Here is a 17929-nt window from a genome sequence, read left to right on the forward strand (position 1 = left end):
TCGGGGCCGTCTTTCTCCAGTATTGCCGGGCCATCAAAGTCAAATTACGTATGTTCGTCTCTTTAGGTGGCTGCGAAATCGGGTCCGGAGGGATTCTTAGCTTTGTGCGAAGCAAAAGGTTTAGGCTCGTGCCAACCAGTACGGTAAGCCGCTCTGGTCAAGTGTTCTGGCGGACAAAGAGAGGTGAAGCAGGCTGAGGCGGGTGGCATTGTTCACGCGGGAGATATTCTGGCTTGGCTTGTGTACGGACTCGCCTACTTCAAGGGCTGGTCCTTGTTAGTTAGGTCTTTGCGTCAATTGCGATGCGTTGGATGTTTATCGGCTAGCACCGGACGCTTGCTTGGTTCGTGGGTGGGGGTCCCCAGTGAGCAAGATACACCCATGGTCCGTTTTTCTTCTGCGCGGGACAGGCGAGACGGGCAACTTGGAACATTTGAATAGCATAAAGGTGATGATGATCTGAAATCTCAACGTTCGAAACGACTGAATATACCCAGTGCCCGTACCTACCTACCCCTATTCAATCGTTTCTGAGGACGACATGTTCTTTTCCACGTGACCCCAAGCCCCTTGGAGGTCTTGGACCCTGGAAACGCTGGCCAGTTCTTCGCTGACCCACTTGGGCCGCCCTCCGGTCCACGGAATTCTTGTTGGTCAGCATTGAAGTCAAAGACCAAGCCCATAGTCGGACAGCTGCAGATGCTCCAGGCCAAGCAACTTTCATCTACGACCGTCCGTTTCTCCTCATCAGCTCCGTGTCCGTGTGAAGTGTGTCGGCCGCTACAACCATGACAACGACAAGTGAGCCTGGCCTTGGGTCAGGAAACGAATCGGAATCCAGTCCTCCGTCGTGTCCCGAGGGGGCCGCGCCGTGCACCTCCAAGAACGATGCCGGCTGGAGGAGGATCATTCGGAATTTTACTCCTTCGTAAGCATGTCTTTTTTTTTCTTTCTTTCTTTCTTTCTTTCTTTCTTTCTTTCTTTCTTTCTTTCTTTCTTTCTTTCTTTCTTGTTATTCCTTGTAATCCGTCTATGGACGTGAGGACTCTCGTCCGTCCTGCTGCTGACTCTGACCACATACAGCTGGTTCATTGGAAGACTGACTGGATGAAAAGCAATCATCAACATGATCGTGTTCGTCTGTGTGCCGGCTTGGGGAAATTGGGCAGCGTATCTGGCATGGGGCCTGTGGTGGTTCGATCTCGCTATATCGCTTCTTTGCTGTGTCTCTCTGCCATTTCTTGGTGTAAGCTACATCTTTCTTTTTACCGGCTCTGTCATCGCCCCAACCCCCTATCTTGTATAGGCCACATCGCTGACACAGTCGACAGCATTCATCTTGGCAAGACAAACCTAGCTTCCCTGACCGCAGCACTGCTATTGCCCATCGTGCCCTGCGTCGTCGCTGCAGCAAGTGGCGGTGTCGTGGCCAATGTGCTGCCTGATCCGTCCCATGTGCACACCACGCTCATTGCCTCATACATGTCGTGGGGCATCGGTGTCTTCTTCTCCGTCTTGATCCTCGCCATGTACCAAGTCCGTCTGAGCAACCACGCCCTGCCGCCGCGCGAGGCCATCGTGTCGGTGCTGCTGCCCGTCGGTCCGTTCGGCCAGGGCGGGTTCGGCATCGCGAAGTTGATCCAAGTAACTCGTAAGTTGTTGTTGCACGGCGGAGGAACAGCCATGGCAGCACGGGGTTATGACACCACCTATGCCGAGCCACTCGGCCTCTTGATCGAGGGCCTTGGCGCCTGCATCGCCCTGATCATGTGGGGGATTGGCCTGGTCTGGCTCGCGTACGCCGTCATCAGCATTGCTACGACGAGAAGTTTCCCCTTCAATATGGGTTGGTGGGGATTCACGTTCCCTCTCGGGGTCTGGGTGGCTTGCACCACAGAGTTGGGCTCGGTTCTACATAGCACCTTCTTCAGTGTGACAGCTATGGTGAGTATTCGTCCAGTGCTCTTCCCCGAGTGCAGTCGATTACACGGCTTGGCGATCGTACAAGCTAATAAGCTGCTCTGCCGCTTAGATCGGATCGGGATGCGTCTTCCTCCTTTGGCTCGTCGTTGCGGCTTGTACGACCAAGCAAGCCATCTCAGGGGAGATTTTCTTCGCCCCTTGTTTAAAGGACCTGTCGGGCGCTGAGAGACTGGGCAAGAAATCTTGAGGGTATCACAACCATGCGTCTTTTATCGCGCATGAACCTGATTGGTCCGTTTTACGATCCCAGTGCCATCTAGGATTTGGGCCGGGCTTTGACAACTGCGAAGACCCTCCCTCGTAGTTCTCATCTGAGCTACCTGCTCGATCGGATATATCGATTTGAGTCACTGCAACATAGCGTTTAGCGCTTCGGGACATATACTTGGCCAGAGGAGGAAGCTGGCGCTGTCAGTGACTCACTCCAGTGGATACCGTAAGCTGACGAACAAGCACCAGCAATGCTCTCCAATCCCTGCCAAGAGCTGCAGGCCATATCTTGTAGTTCCTAGCAGCGACTGGAGTGTATGTGTATGGTAAGTGGTAGCAGATGAGGGTGCTTGTCACACAAGAATACTGGTAAAGAGAATAGACATAAAAGCACCATCCCTCGCCCCAAATTATTGTACCATACTGTTCTTACGCCAAACTCATTCGATCTTCTGACACGTGCAGCTTACCTCGACCACAACTGTGCATCAAAACCCCGAAAAACACCAGATCCAGATCACATACCCTTCAGTGTGACACCAACAGTTTAGCCCAACATGCCCTTCATTCCCTCTCCCACCTTCCACCTTACCTCGCCCCGCCTCTACATCTCGCACTTCCACGCGCCCCAGCACAACCAGTTCCTCGTGGACCTCTACACCAGCGAGCTCTACACCAAGCACAACAAGACCAACGTCGACACGCCTGAGAAGGCGCAGGCGCAGATCGAGAACTGGATGCCCGGCTGGCACGAGCGGAATGGGTACGGGCCGTACGTCGTGAGTCTGCGTTCTGCTCGGGACATCGTCGAAGGAGGCGACAGCACTGCCGCCGACAACGATGACAACGAGAAACCCGCCGCGCTGTTGAAACCCGGCCAGGTCCCCATCGGCATCGTGACGCTGATGCGCGGAGCCCATTACACGGCGCCCGACTGCGGATTCGCCCTGCTACCCGCGTACGCTGGGAAAGGATACGCGACCGAGGTGGGGAAGCGCATCGTCAAATACGCGACAGATCCCAAGCCTTCTCCTACCAGCGAAGCGGCTTCCGCGGATGGTGATGATGACGATGTCCCACGCGAGGGCGAAGGGCTGGGTCTCGAGGGCGTGTTCGGCTTCACAAGCAGCGACAACGCCGACTCGACGAAAGTGTGCCAGCGCATTGACCTCGAGTTTCGCGGCATTTACCCGCTCGAGGCATTTGGTAGCGGGATGAGCGCTGTCTTCGCTCTGCCGGGCATGCAGGCGGACTTGTCCGTGTACGGAATCAAGGCTGCTAGGACGGACATTACCGAGTGAGGGAGTTCCGGCTGCTAAACGGGAGTGGAAATGTGAATAGTGGACGGAGGGCATCGTAACTTGTGTTCCTCGCGTGCCCCATACACCATGCTGTCTGTCGCATTTATGGCTTCGCATGGCACTGCAAGCAAGGGCCGCGTCCGGCCTCTGGCGCCCGGGGCGCCATGGAACGGGTAGGACGCGGCCCCGGTATTAGGCAGCAGAAGGAAGACCGACATTCTGCTCTCCAAGAGCATGTATACGGGCGTGTCTGCCCAAGATGCATATATCCTCATATGTACGTGACTTGAACCGGTCTCGTGGAAGTGATGCATGATGGGGAGAACCGGAAGTGTGGTGGCCGTACATTCAACATGGCGGTTTGGTCGTTAAGCAACGAACTGGGTTTGTAAGGGGTCTCGACGAGATGGAATCGCACGGATGAGATTTATATAAGTTGATAATTCATATGCTTAGGTCGAAGACTAATAACATCGTACTGGATTTCTGTGGGCCAAGTGCTCTCTTCCACGTACACTGGCGGCTTACAGCCATGGGCATGAAAGCGCCGTGGGCGAAAGAACCACCATAACTGAGTATGTAACTTTCACTGGGCCCCAGAATGATGTTCGTTTGTCTAGGCAAGAACACCATTGGTCAAACTTTTGATGTGCGGACTTCGTACCGACTTTGTACGCCGTAAACGCACTTCGCACCGAGCCGAAGAGCTCCCCCTTTGAGGACTTTAGGTGTTCAATCTCGTGTTCTTAAACATATATAAGTAGCCCAAATCATCTCGGATAAAAATCAGACTCTATTCCTGACCACTGTCTTCATTCACGAAATTACTTTTCTCGATGTCGCGCCAGGCACGCCCTACAAGCGCATAAGACACCAAATCAGTCCATCTAGCATACAAAAACACGACCATGTCGAACATAGGTTATATGAAGCAACCCGGCACGGGTAAGAGTATTATGCCAAAAGCCCCTATGTATGGCTGGCTACATCGCCACTTACACAAAGCGACAGACACCGATGGGCACATCGCCCTCCACGGCAAGACCTACAAGTTGCCCAGCCAGCCCACTGTCGTGGTCTGCATTGACGGCTTCGACCCGGCCTATCTCGACCGAGGGATCGCTGACGGCATCCTGCCCACAATGCAGAGCGTTGCGGAGCAGGGCTTCCGCGCCACGGCCGACGCCGCCATGCCCACCTTCACCAACCCCAACAACGTCAGCATCATCACGGGAGCGCCGACCTCCGTCCACGGCATCGCCGGCAACTACTTCCTCGACCGTGCCACGGGGGAGGAGGTCATGGTCGTCGACGACTCTCTGCTGCGCGGCTCCACGATCCTGGCCGAGATGGCCGGCCGGGGCATGCGCGTGGCGGCCATCACCGCCAAGGACAAGCTGCGGCGCATCTTAGCGCACGGGTTAAACGAGAGCGAGACCAAAGAGAGGAGCATCTGCTGGTCGTCTCAGTGCGCAGGCGCGGACGTCTTGACATGGCTCGGAAAAGGGGAAGGGGGAGACGCTGTTTCCCCTCCTAGCCAGTACTCTGCGGAGCTGTCCCTTCTCGTCCTGGACGCCGGGGTCAAGATCCTCGAGGAGCGGCGCGCCGAGCTGCTCTACCTGACCCTGTCCGACTGGGTCCAGCACAAGCACGCCCCCGGCTCGCCCGCGGCCGACGAGTTCATGTCGGCCATCGACGCACGACTTCAGAGGCTGGTCGACCTCGGGGCCGTCGTAGCCCTCACGGGCGACCATGGGATGAACGACAAGTGCGACGACGAAAGCGGGAGCCCAAACATTCTGTTCGTGCAGGACGAGCTCGAGGAGGAGTTCGGCCACGGGTGCGCCCGCGTCATCTGCCCCATCACGGACCCGTTCGTCAAGCACCACGGCGCGCTGGGGTCGTTCGTCCGAGTCCACGTGAGCGAAGCACACACAGCCAATATCGAGGACATGATCAGCTTCTGCGAGGGCTTCGCCCAGGTCGGCATGGTTTAGGCCAAGGAGGAGGCTGCCAGGGTATTTGAGATGCCCGAGGATCGCGAGGGTGATTTCGTCATCGTGTCAAAGAAGAACGCCGTCGTGGGCTCCAAGGCTATTGAGCATGGCCTTTCTTCCCTGCAAGGACATAGACTCCGCTCCCATGGCGGACTCTTGGAGCAGATGGTCCCTCTTTTGATGTCAAGGCCTATACAGTCCTCCAAAAGTCTACTTACTAAGTGGTGGCGGAATTTCGATATATTCGATCTGATCCTTAACCATAGCCAGTGAGGGCCAAGTTGAAGAACAAGACTTTCCAACTTTGGCTATCTTCCTACCTCATGTATAGAAGTCTTGATACAAAACAGAGAAGCTGGGTGCTGGGGTATTTCAGACTAGGTTTTCTTGGTCTAGGAAATCTAGACTGAAGTCCACATCAGAATTGAAAAGGAAGTCGTATTCTTCCATGGAAAAAGAGGTTGCAGGATCATAACCCAGCTGGTCTATGCCAGCATCGTTTCTTGTAGTGATAGCTGCAGTTTCCTGTTCCTCGACTGCACATGTGCTGTTGAGCGAGAGTTGAGATAAGTTTGAGGGACTCCAGCAGTTGGGGTGGTTTAGTAATTAGGAGGTGCCCAGTGCTTAGCGGGGATAGCCGGCATTCAGAACACCGGACTTCGTCCCGCGAGTATTCTTGACTAATAAGTAAGCACTATTTCCCAATGAGTTCTAGATACTACAATCATAAGGTGAAGGCAGAAGACGCCTATCTGTAGAAGAGGTTTCGAATTACCGAACCGGCCTCGATGCTTGCTACACCGCAGACCATTTTCAGCGTGGGCAAACTGAATCCAGATTCGTAAGAATAACGGCAGACCAGACTGAGATACAGAACAAGTACACTGAAGAATATGCACGTTGTACTCCGAGGCGCCCGGGCAGCGCATTGAGGTATCAGGTAAGGACCGAGATAAATACAACCTACATAACCCGAGGAGACGGCAAACAAAGTATCTAGCCGCGTCGAGCCGCTGGGATTCACATTAGGTACTGGGAAGTCGAGGGCAACTCGACCCGACTTGAAGTGCGGGTGCTGGGGTGGTATAAAGTGGGGTGTCGACCGGAGGAAGTCCTCCTTGCCGTGAGAGTTGAGAGTAACCCAGGAATCTCCTCACCGAGAGGAAGACGACAATTGCTTGCATACAGCGACGGAAACGACGCAAGGTGCCCATTGACCAAGTGCAGACGCCAATTGCTTGTTTGCTGCGTAAGGCTTTGCTCTAATTCCGACTCAATTGACCGAGTCTTCTGGGCTTTTGCAGGAGGGCATATCGGGCCAAAGGGATGCAAGCGAGCTTGTTGCCACTACCCTGAAATACCAGCCACATGCAGCTGTAGATCCCCTCTAGCCAAGGCTCTTTCTTTCGATGCTAGTGACGCGCAAGAGGCGCTACGGTGTTTCTGATATGTCGAATTCCACCCTCGTGATACTAAGAATAAGCAGGTAGGTGGACTTGTTGGTTGCCCAATACGATGATCTCGATCACTTCCACAGCAGGAACCCTGGCCGTCCGTCTGCCCTTGCCGGTTCCTTCGCGGCCGCGGCCACAGTCGGCATGTGCAGGAGATGCAGCCAAACACCCATCACAACTGGAGCCGCCTTGAGTGATATATCTTTTCCTGGTTTCAACCTGCGACCTGGCGCATTGGCAGTGATCTACAGAGGCCGCCGATGACGATGATGGGCCTTGGTGGACGGGACGGGTGACGGGGTCTGCAAGAACGGGTGTCCATATATGCAATGTTTCCAGCCGATGGTTCGATTCGATGTTGATACATGCCCCACTCCAATGCGGGGAGCTGTCCGAAATAACCAGGGGGCCTAGTCGTATGTAGACTCGTAGCTTGGGAAATACATACGGCCCTGTGGCCCTGCATAGCTCAGATGGTTTCGTCTGATACAACAGAGTCTCAAAGGAGACCGGACGTCCTGATCTCTCTCTCTCCCTCTCTCCCCGAGTCTAATGAGTCTAATGAGTCTAATTGCTAGCGGCCTACCGTCGTCCCTTGGCTATATCATGTTATTATGGCATGTGTCCTCCGTGACGAACGAGGCTTACGACTACACGTCGCCGTCAGCGTGATATGCCACCCAGTGCTCTGAAAGACCATGTGTGGCTGTAGCCTGTTCGTTCACCTAGGTAGGTGCCCTTACGGACGTCATACCTGTTGCCTTCCCCGCAGAGACGCCCCATTGCCGCCTGCAGACGAGGAGGAACGTGTGTGTCTGCATGGCTGCCACCCCACCACCCTAGCATCATACTGAATACATACCTACATACATACCCAAGGTACCACTTGCACCTGTCTCAGATGATCTCGCTAATAGGTAGGTACATAACATTGTTGATCTAAGGCCTTTCTCTCTTTCCTCGTAGCACTTTATTTTCCGAGCCTCTTCGTTTTCTAGCTACTACTTGTTTTACCTTTTTTTTTTTTTTTTTTTTTTTTTTTTTGCAGGACACTTTTTGCCCTTGATCCTGACATCCCCAAGCCATCGAAGCGCCTTTTCACGATGGAGCGCGTTCACCAGAGCATGTACTTTGTGCCCTATTTTCTGGCGTATACGTATGCAGAGCATGTATAACTAACAGCTCGCTCCTCCAGTCAACCCGTTCGCCAAGCGCGACGATCACAGCAAGAGGTCGATTATTCTCTACAAGACCCTGACCACTCTATCATGGCTTCTGGCCCTTGTGGTCACCTTCTACTACACTTTCAACAAGCCCCATGATGGCTCTGGACATCGCGGTTCCATCTGGCACCAGAATGGAGACCATCACACGGCATTCCGAATGAACAAGATCATTGCCAGCATCTATTGGTGAGTACCAGCTTCATCGGTAGCAAGGACCTGCCCGAATAGCTTCAATATGCTTACACCACATCCCAGGCTCGTTCTGTTCATCCTGCAGGCCGGCTACATCGCCCACCTGTTCTCCGGCAATGTCGAGACGAGGACCCCTGCCTGCGCCGTCGGCAGCCACTTCATCCTCAACAACCTCTTCCACTTCGCCTTCGTCATGCTCTTTGTCCGAGGCCACTTTGCATGGGCTGAGGTGATGCTGATCATCAACTTCCTCAACCTGACGTCCCTGTACTTCCGACACGTGGGCTACTCACGCTTCATCCACCAGCCCGTCGTCTCGGGCCCGCTCGCGTGGAACTTTGTCGCCATCTACTGGAACGGGGCTATCATGGTACCGCATGCTACATCTCTCGTCGCTCGCATCTTCGGGAATGTCTTCATCTGGTCCATTCTGGCTTATGGCCTGTTCTTCATCGTCATCTACAAGGTAAGTTGCAGAACAGTAGATGCACTTTCTTCCCCATCCGTGCATACGCCCTGACTATTGGTCTCTTAGGACTACACCATGGGCTTCAACTTGAGCGTTCTGGCGGCTGCCATTGGCGTCGCACAGTTCTTCCGCCAGGTCATTGCATTCCAGTGGATCTTCGCCTTCACCATTATGGCTGTCCTGTTCGTGGCCACCATTGTCATCGCGGTCCCTGCTTCCGCCGGAAGAGACTACCGATGGAGACAGCAGGCGCAATCCGCGACGGCACCAGCTGACCGCGAGAGAGCCCCCTCTCCTCGCTGACAACTAAGCGCTTCATATGCCGGGTTTTGCTCCAGCTACTGGAGCCGGACGGACCATGGCATGGGCCCTCCTTGGCACCGACCCCGGGTCAACCGTCGTGGGGAAACAAAACACAAAACACCAAGCTTTCGGGTTATTCCAGGGAAGAGTGCGTTCGAATGTAATGGCGTTGAGTCCACAGGCATGAGATATCCTTCTGGATCTCAGAATCCACCTGACTGGCCGATGTTGGTCAGGCTTTGCATGTTTTCTCTCTGTATTAAGGATTGTAGTTTGAGTGATGTAATCACTGCAATTGGCGAGATAGTGGTTTATACAACTTGTGTGAATTCTGTCATTAATGGAATGTGGTTTGTTCAATCGGCTGGTTAAATGGCTGAGATACGTGCTGTGTGGAACGAGTGTTCGGAGCTTAATACTGGATCCGGATTCCGTCGTCAAAGCTTCACTCCGACTTGCAAAATACCAGAGTAGGAAATATACACCTTTCTAAGCCAACCAAACCAGATCGGGGCATAGTCTTGGGGTCAATTTGGCGAGGGCCGTAGCATACTGCGAAACAGGAATTGGCCTATCATGCCTATTCTGGGCCTCGGAAATGACATTTGCCACATCCCGAGGATTTACAGGATCTTAACCTCCTGCCACGCACACAGGTTCATTGCACGTGTGTTGACGGCCGAAGAGCGTTCGGAGCCTCGACCCCAAGCCTTGCTCCGGTGCATCGGATCGCGCCCCTCGCGATCTGACCAGTCAGATGCGCCCTGGGCTACCGGAGCGAGCGATAACCGGATTCCCAACGTTTGGAAAGCTGCCGTGTTTATGGCGGGCCGGTATGTCCACGCCCTTCCGCTTTTCTCCCTCCTACCATCGCAGCCCAGTCTACTAACTTGACGCAGATTTGCGGCCAAGGAGGCCGCAATCAAGGCGCACTCTTCTCGAAGGTTGACGTTCGAGGATATTCGCATTGTCCGCACCAGGCCAGCAGCGAGACCTCTGAAGGGAGCCGATGATGAGAAGGACCGGGAGGAGGAGACTGGGCATGACGATGGGACAAACGATGCTGCGCTGTCGAGCGGCCCGCCCGTGGCAGTCATCAAAGGCTACCCGCCGGGTCAGCCAGATACGACGGCTATGTTGAGTATAAGCCACGATGGGGATTACGCCGCCGCGGTGTGCTTGTCAGTGCAAGGGACATAGCAGTGGTGGGAAAAGGGCTCCTTCCTGCCTCTGATGATGGATCTTCGGCCTGTTGCATCACGGACGGGGCAAGAACAAACGGACTAGAGGCAATGGTGGATGTGAATGATAGGTTCAGCTTTGTATACAACAAATGATTCGGCCAACATTAGGTAGCAGCAGGGCACAAAATGGGCATCCATCGCAACCCAAGAGCGGCCTGTTGCATATCTGAAAGTTTTAGGCAGCAGGTGCAAACTGGTCCGCGGGCAAATCTTCGGTGGCTGCACTTTGGCCTTCAGTGAGCATATTGAATGGAACGTTTCTGAACTCTACCTACCTCCTACCTGAACCCACCGCCGCTCCTGCCTTTTACCTTCCACAATGCTGCTGGTGCATTTCCTGTAGTGACGGTTGCCTTCTCAAGCTTTGCACATCGTGGCCAATGTCTTTCTAAAATTCTTCAATCCCTTGTAATGTCCTATATCTGATCTGAAGCAACTCCAACCACTCAGTCGTTCGCCCTGACTTCTGCTCTCAGAGAAAACCAGAGCAGAGGAAACATTTGCGCGACAAACGCCACAATCTCCGGCCTCCGCAGTCATTTATTTGCGCGACAAAATCGAAGTCACCAGAATCTCCGGTGACCTTAAAAGTACCGTGCAGCTTATTACATCCTCAATATAATGCTACAATGCCCACACTAACCGGAGGGATGTCCTACGGTCATGAGAATTATTCACGCAAAGCGTACTCGTGTGTCGGCGACAAACATAGCGATCAATAGCAATCACCAAATCATCAAGCCTACTTGATTCCAGACCTGGTGGCGCAATGGTAGCGTGTAGCACTCCTAAGACTTCAACGAGTCAATGCTGAGGTTGTGGGTTCGAGTCCCATCCAGGTCGTAAATTTTTGACAAAGTCTCATGTGTTTATTTATCACTTAAACGACACATTTCATGTCACATGAGAAAAGTACTTGATGTTAAATGTAGTGTGGTGACTACTTACGTTTTTTAAATAATTCGTTATATAGAGGCTGTAAGCTTTCCAAGTTTCTTAATTGAAGAGTGAAGCCACTTTGTTTGCGCCACAGTAGTCGAGGTAGACTATCGATATATCTTTTGTCACTTTCCTATTGGAGCCTGTTTACATTGTTCTGAATGCCCATTGTATTTGCAGCTTTGTACCAGCAACCCGCTTCGTGACCATGGCGACCGAGGCGGATTCTCAGAAGAAGGAATCCCCTTCGAGGGCGTCCAGCCCAGCTGTCACGTCCCTCCCTCAAAAACGCGCCCTCGAGGACGACCACGCGCCATCGGTCTCGTCACCGTTAAATCCGAATCCCGACGTGAAGCTCACCAAGAACCAGTCGCAAGACGACATACCAAGCATGGGGCCCGGTAAGCGGACAAAAAAGGAATCGCTGAAAAAGCGCGAATCCAAGGGCGTTGCGGGCGGCGACAGCGCCAGAGCCACACCGGATCCCAAGCACAAGAAGGACGAGACACCACAACCGCAGTTGGGCAGCGAGTCGTCACCCTTGCGATACAAGCTTGCGCCTCCGAAGCCGTCCGATTTTGAAGCAGCTCGCGGGCCTGTATTCACCCACCACCATACTGTCCCGGCGCCGGATGGAACCTCCATCGACTTCTACGAGACCTCAGAACAGTGAGTCGTGCAGGAGGAGCTCCGAAGCACCGAAACGGTCCCAGCCGAACTGACACCTGGCGCAGTGTTTACAATAAGAAGAACTTCCACTACCTTCACTGCATAGCCGACCCGCAATTCCCCTCGTCCTTCTACTACCGACAGACCGAACCCGAACCCTACGGCGCGCACATCAGCTTCGAAGATGCGGCGACACACATGTACCTGGACCAGTCCGGCCGCCACATCACAACGGACAAGGGCTTCCGGATGGCGCGAGCCAACATTGCCGTGCGAGAAGGCCGGTGGTACTGGGAGTGCAAGATCACGCGCGGCACAATCCCGAAAACGGAAGAAGGCGCAAAGCTCGAGTCACACGGCCACGTGCGCCTGGGCTTTGCGAGACGGGAGGCTTCTCTCGATGCGCCCGTCGGCTTCGATGCCTACAGTTACGGCATCCGCGACGTCGAGGGCCAGAAGGTGCACATGTCGCGGCCCAAGGACTTCTTCCCGCCCGGGGAGGACATCAAGGAAGGAGACGTGATCGGGCTGGAGATCCAGCTTCCTTCGGAAAGCCTTCACCGGAAAGTAGTGCAGGGACAGTACAATCCGGCCGTCGACCTGATCGCCGACGAGAGCTCGAGCGCGGAGGGCCCGAACATCGTGCGCGACCGCATCCCGATCCGATTCCGCGCGCACATCTACTTCGAGAAGATCGATTACCATACCACGAAAGAGCTGGAAGACCTCATGAACCCTTCGCCCGTGGGCGCCTCGGGCTCTGCGGGCAGCGCCTCGGCCGAGGCCCCGAATCCGAACCACCCCGTTGCTTCATTGCGCACGTTGCCGAAATCGTTCATCAAGGTCTACAAGAACGGTGTGTTCATGGGCACCGCTTTCGAGGATCTACTGGCTTTCCTGCCACCGGCCTCAAAACCGCAAGCACAGGTTGGGGCGAGGGAAAACATGGATGACGGCATGCTGGGCTACTACCCTGCCATCAGTGTGTTCAGGGGAGGTGCCGCCGAAGTCAACTTCGGACCGGATTTCTGGTTCCCGCCGCCCGACTCCGAGGGCTCACCCACAACCAAAGGGGAAGAGCCGGCCGAGGCCAGCGGCGGCGATGACGTGGCAATGACCGGAACCGAGGACGACTCGGTGACGGTGGCGCCCGTGGTTGCCAAGAAAGAGAACCCGGCCGCCGAAGGCCCAATGCAGCCGCTAGCCCGGCGGTACGACGAGCAGATCGCTGAGGACATTGTGGCCGACATTGTGGACGAGGTCAACTTCTGGATGCAGGACGGCGGCCGCGTGATAGACCGTACTGGAGGCCGAGATGAGAAGGCCGATGTCACGGTGGGCGTGGCGCCTGGACAGGAGGAGATCAAAGAGCTGGTCCAAGATGATTAAGACGATAAAGAAAGAAGCGATGTTGATATAGTCCGAATGAGTGCGTGAAAGGGAAGAAAGCACTATGCCCGGTCGATCACCAATGATACCCATGAAACCACAGGCGAAAAGCAGGATCGAGTTCTGGCTATAGAGCCATATGGTCGGTAATGCGGCAATGACAATAATCTTTGCTATTTGAATTGGCAGTTTCTGGTGTTCGATGGCATCTGCCAGTAAATATTGACCCCTTGGTCTATGCTTGGTGATGTGTGACCCAACTTCGGCCTCCTTTATAACTATTCGTCAATACCGTCTGGTAAGGCGCGACACATACAGCTATGGAGTACTAAGTAGAGCCTGGTACGTTTAATTGATCTACAAAAGGGACAGATGTAGGGGGGTTAAGTTTATTCCATAAGGCTCATGTAAGAGCACGATCAACATGATTGAGAAAAAAGGTCTTTACATTAACTCCATTATTCCCAACATCATCCAGGTGACTTTGCAAAAGGTGTCGGACGGCACAGACGGAGCATATGCCATGTATGGGGAAAAGCAACCATTCTTTCCTAGCCTAGCCGAAAATCTGCAAAACAACTGTACCAAAAATACCAAATCCGTCATCAATGGGTATCGTTCGTTCCGTCCAAATTCATTAAATCGTTCATTTGTTCTTCTTGTTCTTCGACGAGGATGCGGCAGTCACCGTCCTCTCCACCTGGCCACGTTCCTCCCGGCTCCGACGAGGGCTCGGCGCGGGCAGCTGAGGATCATCAGGGAGCTCCTCGATACGTGCAGAGCCGTCAATTGGGTTCCTCGCAGCGGCTTCTGCTTCGAGGCGGACCTCGCGGCCGCGTTTGTGGCAATACCATAGAGCAGATAGGAGCACTAGGGGAGTGGTGTTAGTAATGTGCATTGCGTATCGATATGAGATACCAAAGGGTGGGGGGTTGAACTTACAGAACAGTGCAAGACTCCAAATAACGTTGGTACCAATAAAGGCAGGCCACCTGACCTTGAGGGCGTTCACAATACCCTTCAAAAGGCCCACGACTGCGCCAGGCTTCGTAACCAGATCCTGGAGGCTCTTGGGCGTCAAGAAATTCTTGGCTGCATCCTTGAGGCCGCCCTTCTTAGCCTCTTCGGCACCGAGTCCCTGTGCCTCAGCAGCCACGGCCAGAAGCTCTGGCGCTAATGTCGACGTCAGCTTGTTAGGCAACGTCGTCACCAGCTTCTTGAGCGAGCTGGGCAGCTTCTCGTAGTTCTTGGCCAAGGTACCGTCGCGGTCGTCGAGCAGCGCGGTCAAATCGCCGTAGGCTGTGGGCACACCGTTGACCAGGTCCTTGAGCACCAAGTTGAACTTGCACACCATCTGGCCCGAGTCGGCGGACAAGCTGAAGACTTTGTTGTTCTTGGCCGAGAGGTCGAGGTCATCGAGAATGCGTGTGATGTCCGTCTCTTCGCGGACCACCTCGCGCTCCGTTACCGGTGGCACATTCTCCGGCTTGAGGCCACTGTTGGCCGTTGGCCTCACGCGCTGAGAGAGATTGCGCCCGAGAGTTGTGATGGTGACAAAGCGCTTCGGTTTTCCAGCGGCGCTATCTGGCTTCGGGTCTGCATTTTGGCCTTTGCCTTTTCCCTTGGCGCCCTCTTTGCTCACAAAGCTTTCAGTGTCGCTGTCCCACTCGATGGTGGGTGTCTTGATGCGTGGTGGCAGGGGCGGTCGCACCGACTCATCGTCGTCCGGGTCCTGCGATGTGAGGCGCTCCAGAAACCGCTCATCCTCTTCGCGCAGCAACGGGGTACCGACGGGCTCGGAGATGACTTTGGGGGATGGCGAGGCAGCGCCTTGGTGGGCGTCCTCATTTGCAGACTCAACACGCTCCTTCTCGGCCTTTTCAGCCCGATGCTTCTTCACTTTCTTGTAGGTGAAGTATTCCAGCATGTTGAGGTGTGGCGGGGCTGGTTGACGAGAGGAAATGACGTAATTCGTCGGCTGGTCTTGTCTTGAAGAAGGGGTAGAGATGAATGAAGATAGTTTGAAATGAAAGAGGGATCAAACAGTTTGCAGCCAGAGCGTCCAGTCGACTTCTCTTATGGAGCTTGCCTTTGGCCCTTTGGGTGATCTTAAGCGCTTTGTTGGGAGGCCTACAGTACTGTCCCCTACTCAGCTCCCAGCGCATGACCAGGGCATTGTCAACTTGTTTCGACTGGCTGCTGGAGCTTCACATGCAGTGGCTATGTCATCTGTGGCGAGAGCTTGTCATGCCCCAGCCGGCAATCTAGACCCGTCCTTTCCCTCCTTTCCTTGGAGCAACTTCCCCACATTAGCCCGGCACTTGCGCGGTAGCTACCGACTGCAGCACGATGACCCCTCGGTTTGTGGCGGTGCCTTCCCTCCTGGGTTATGCAAGCAATTGCGCTCAATTGTGCTTGCCCAGAAGCCTATTACCGCGCCTGCTTGTGCTCAAAACGCGTCTCACCAGCAACCGTGGGAGCAGCTCGATCTTCAGATTCCAGGTTGCTGGATTTTTGGAATCCCTTTCCTCTTTGGCCATCTATCTAGTAATTGATCAAGCTGTATCGCTCAGAGTAAAAACAACCAAGCCCCAATACACAGGTATACCAGAATCAATTAGCCCATGATGGAGGGAGACGGGGAGTACAACGACGGCCATCGTGCCTTCGTACAAGCCTTCATGGCCCGTGGCACCATGACGCTTCAAGAAGCAAAGCCCGTCCTTGCCAGCATCCTGACGGTGCAGGAAGGGGAGCCTGTTGATGCTGTTCAGATCACCCAAGAGATCTTTGACTCGTATCTGTCAGCTGCCCAAGAAGCGCTGTCGAGACTCGACTACGACATCAAGAACACCATGCACCAGGTCACCAAGAAGCGTGTATGGGCCATTGTCAACACCACATCCGACGCCATGACCCAACTGGCCACGGTCCACTCCGCTGAAGAAATAGCATTTGTTAAGCGCGTGCTGGACGCCATGTTCGACAAGTACAACTCGCCCCGCCTGGAAGCCATGTTCCTGGACTCGATGCAGTACCACAAGTGCTGCCGGGCGCCGGCAGCAGCCCCGGCGGCAGAAGCCATGGACGACGAAGGAGAAGAGAACCAACCACAGCAGTCACAGCAGCTCCGAGGACTCAAGTCATCCGAAGCCGAGGCGATGATGCAGAGCATGGTCAACCAGGGCTGGTTCGAGCGCAGCGCCAAGGGGTTCTTCTCTCTGAGCCCGCGCGCCCTGATGGAACTACGCTCCTGGCTCACCGACACCTACAACGACCCGGACGCGGAGCCCGGCGAGTGGCAGCGCATCAAATTCTGCGAGGCATGTAAGGACATCGTCACGGTGGGGCAGCGCTGCGCCGAGCGCGACTGCAATGTCCGGCTGCACGATCACTGCGAGGAGGCCTTCTGGCGCACTAAGCGTGAGAAGAAGTGCCCAAAGTGTGCGACGCCCTGGGATGGCAAGCACTTCGTCGGTGAGAGGGCCGTGACCGAGACCGAGGCCTACCGAAGGAGTAAGGGGCATCGAGGCAGTAGGGCTGGAAGGAGCAGTGGCCTAATGGAACAAATCATGGCCCCTGATGAGGAGGAGGAAGAAGAAGAGGAGCAGGAGGAACAGGAGCAACTTGAAGACGAGTAATGCGACTTTGGACTATTGCCAAGTCAAACCCTGTGACGTCCCGTTTTTTGATGGGTTTCCTGCAGCCTATTTCGACACTGCAGAGCGACAGACCAGCCTCAATACTAGGCACGCATACTGGCGCAGTGCCCGTACTTATTGGGAAATTTTGGACGAGAAGCGACCTTCACTCTGTATTTGAACGCTGCCTCCCCTTGGTCCATGCCATTCGAGCATGTTGGGATGAAGGAGAATCCACTGGATCGACGGGCTGAGCCGGGACAGTCGTCACAGCGCTATTTCCTCTACACAGCCGAGATGGTTATTCTCACTACCCCACACTCTTGTGACTATGGTCAATGCAAAGAGGAAAGGCCAAAGCGACATATTCTGTATTATAGAATATGACATATGCCGTGTGGAAGCGTAGCTTGCTTACCCATAGTTCTGCGCCTTCAAATCAAACACCGTGAAATGACATACCAAATCTTCAGCAATGCCAGCAAATGATATCCATGGTGCAAGTGTTGAGAACCAAGACGTGGATGCAGTGGTCAGGATAGAGGACCCCAAAGCATATGTATATATGTATGTGTGCATATCCAACATTAATCGTTACCATGTAAGCATTTCTCCATCGTATTCATACGCGTGCAACGCAGGACACTCCTTACGAGATGTCGTTGCTTCGCTTCCGTTGCCCCCCTTCCTGCAAGTTGAAACCAGCCTTTTTTTCTTTTCGCACCCATCCCAACCATGAAGAAACCACCCAAGTCGCTCGCAGTACATATACACACACCAAGCAAGTAAAAACAGCATCTCCAACCCTCCAACCCCCGGCCCGAAATGCTCGATTTGAGGATGAAAAATACACAAACCCCGTCCTCCAAGTCAGACAATAGAGAAAACGCTTGGATGAATAAGACTTGGCAG

General features: G+C 54.2%; 8 protein-coding genes across 8 annotated transcripts; 7 read left to right on the forward strand and 1 right to left on the reverse strand.

Annotated features, from left to right (window-relative positions):
- Positions 1-788: 788 nt before the first annotated feature.
- PG986_005344 (uncharacterized protein) lies at positions 789-2170 on the forward strand (the record flags this gene model as incomplete). Its single annotated transcript, XM_066841566.1, has 3 exons — positions 789-928; positions 1332-1944; positions 2033-2170. The coding sequence occupies 3 exons, from the start codon at positions 789-791 to the stop codon at positions 2168-2170; spliced, it is 891 nt and encodes a 296-aa protein (XP_066701428.1).
- A 580-nt stretch (positions 2171-2750) lies between these two features.
- PG986_005345 (acyl-CoA N-acyltransferase) lies at positions 2751-3494 on the forward strand (the record flags this gene model as incomplete). The annotated part of the gene is made up of 1 exon (XM_066841567.1): positions 2751-3494. The coding sequence occupies one exon, from the start codon at positions 2751-2753 to the stop codon at positions 3492-3494; it is 744 nt and encodes a 247-aa protein (XP_066701429.1).
- A 908-nt stretch (positions 3495-4402) lies between these two features.
- Positions 4403-5491, forward strand: PG986_005346 (alkaline-phosphatase-like protein; the record flags this gene model as incomplete). Its single annotated transcript, XM_066841568.1, has 2 exons — positions 4403-4439; positions 4506-5491. 2 exons carry the CDS (start codon positions 4403-4405, stop codon positions 5489-5491), a joined length of 1023 nt encoding a protein of 340 aa, XP_066701430.1.
- A 2557-nt stretch (positions 5492-8048) lies between these two features.
- Positions 8049-9135, forward strand: PG986_005347 (uncharacterized protein; the record flags this gene model as incomplete). The annotated part of the gene is made up of 4 exons (XM_066841569.1): positions 8049-8067; positions 8141-8357; positions 8427-8829; positions 8899-9135. The coding sequence occupies 4 exons, from the start codon at positions 8049-8051 to the stop codon at positions 9133-9135; spliced, it is 876 nt and encodes a 291-aa protein (XP_066701431.1).
- Positions 9136-9711: 576 nt separating this feature from the next.
- PG986_005348 (holo-acyl-carrier-protein synthase) lies at positions 9712-10335 on the forward strand (the record flags this gene model as incomplete). Its single annotated transcript, XM_066841570.1, has 2 exons — positions 9712-9968; positions 10035-10335. 2 exons carry the CDS (start codon positions 9712-9714, stop codon positions 10333-10335), a joined length of 558 nt encoding a protein of 185 aa, XP_066701432.1.
- A 1191-nt stretch (positions 10336-11526) lies between these two features.
- On the forward strand, positions 11527-13376 carry PG986_005349 (S.t1.c1 complex component sdc1; the record flags this gene model as incomplete). Its single annotated transcript, XM_066841571.1, has 2 exons — positions 11527-11987; positions 12053-13376. The coding sequence occupies 2 exons, from the start codon at positions 11527-11529 to the stop codon at positions 13374-13376; spliced, it is 1785 nt and encodes a 594-aa protein (XP_066701433.1).
- A 646-nt stretch (positions 13377-14022) lies between these two features.
- PG986_005350 (uncharacterized protein) lies at positions 14023-15303 on the reverse strand (the record flags this gene model as incomplete). Its single annotated transcript, XM_066841572.1, has 1 exon — positions 14023-15303. The coding sequence occupies one exon, from the start codon at positions 15301-15303 to the stop codon at positions 14023-14025; it is 1281 nt and encodes a 426-aa protein (XP_066701434.1).
- Positions 15304-16003: 700 nt separating this feature from the next.
- On the forward strand, positions 16004-17017 carry PG986_005351 (Nse1 non-SMC component of SMC5-6 complex-domain-containing protein; the record flags this gene model as incomplete). The annotated part of the gene is made up of 1 exon (XM_066841573.1): positions 16004-17017. One exon carries the CDS (start codon positions 16004-16006, stop codon positions 17015-17017), a length of 1014 nt encoding a protein of 337 aa, XP_066701435.1.
- Between the last annotated feature and the right edge of the window lie 912 nt (positions 17018-17929).

Source organism: Apiospora aurea, assembly GCF_038362705.1.
Source record: "Apiospora aurea strain CBS 24483 chromosome Unknown utg000004l_segment0_segment0, whole genome shotgun sequence".
Lineage (NCBI taxonomy): Eukaryota > Fungi > Ascomycota > Sordariomycetes > Amphisphaeriales > Apiosporaceae > Apiospora > Apiospora aurea.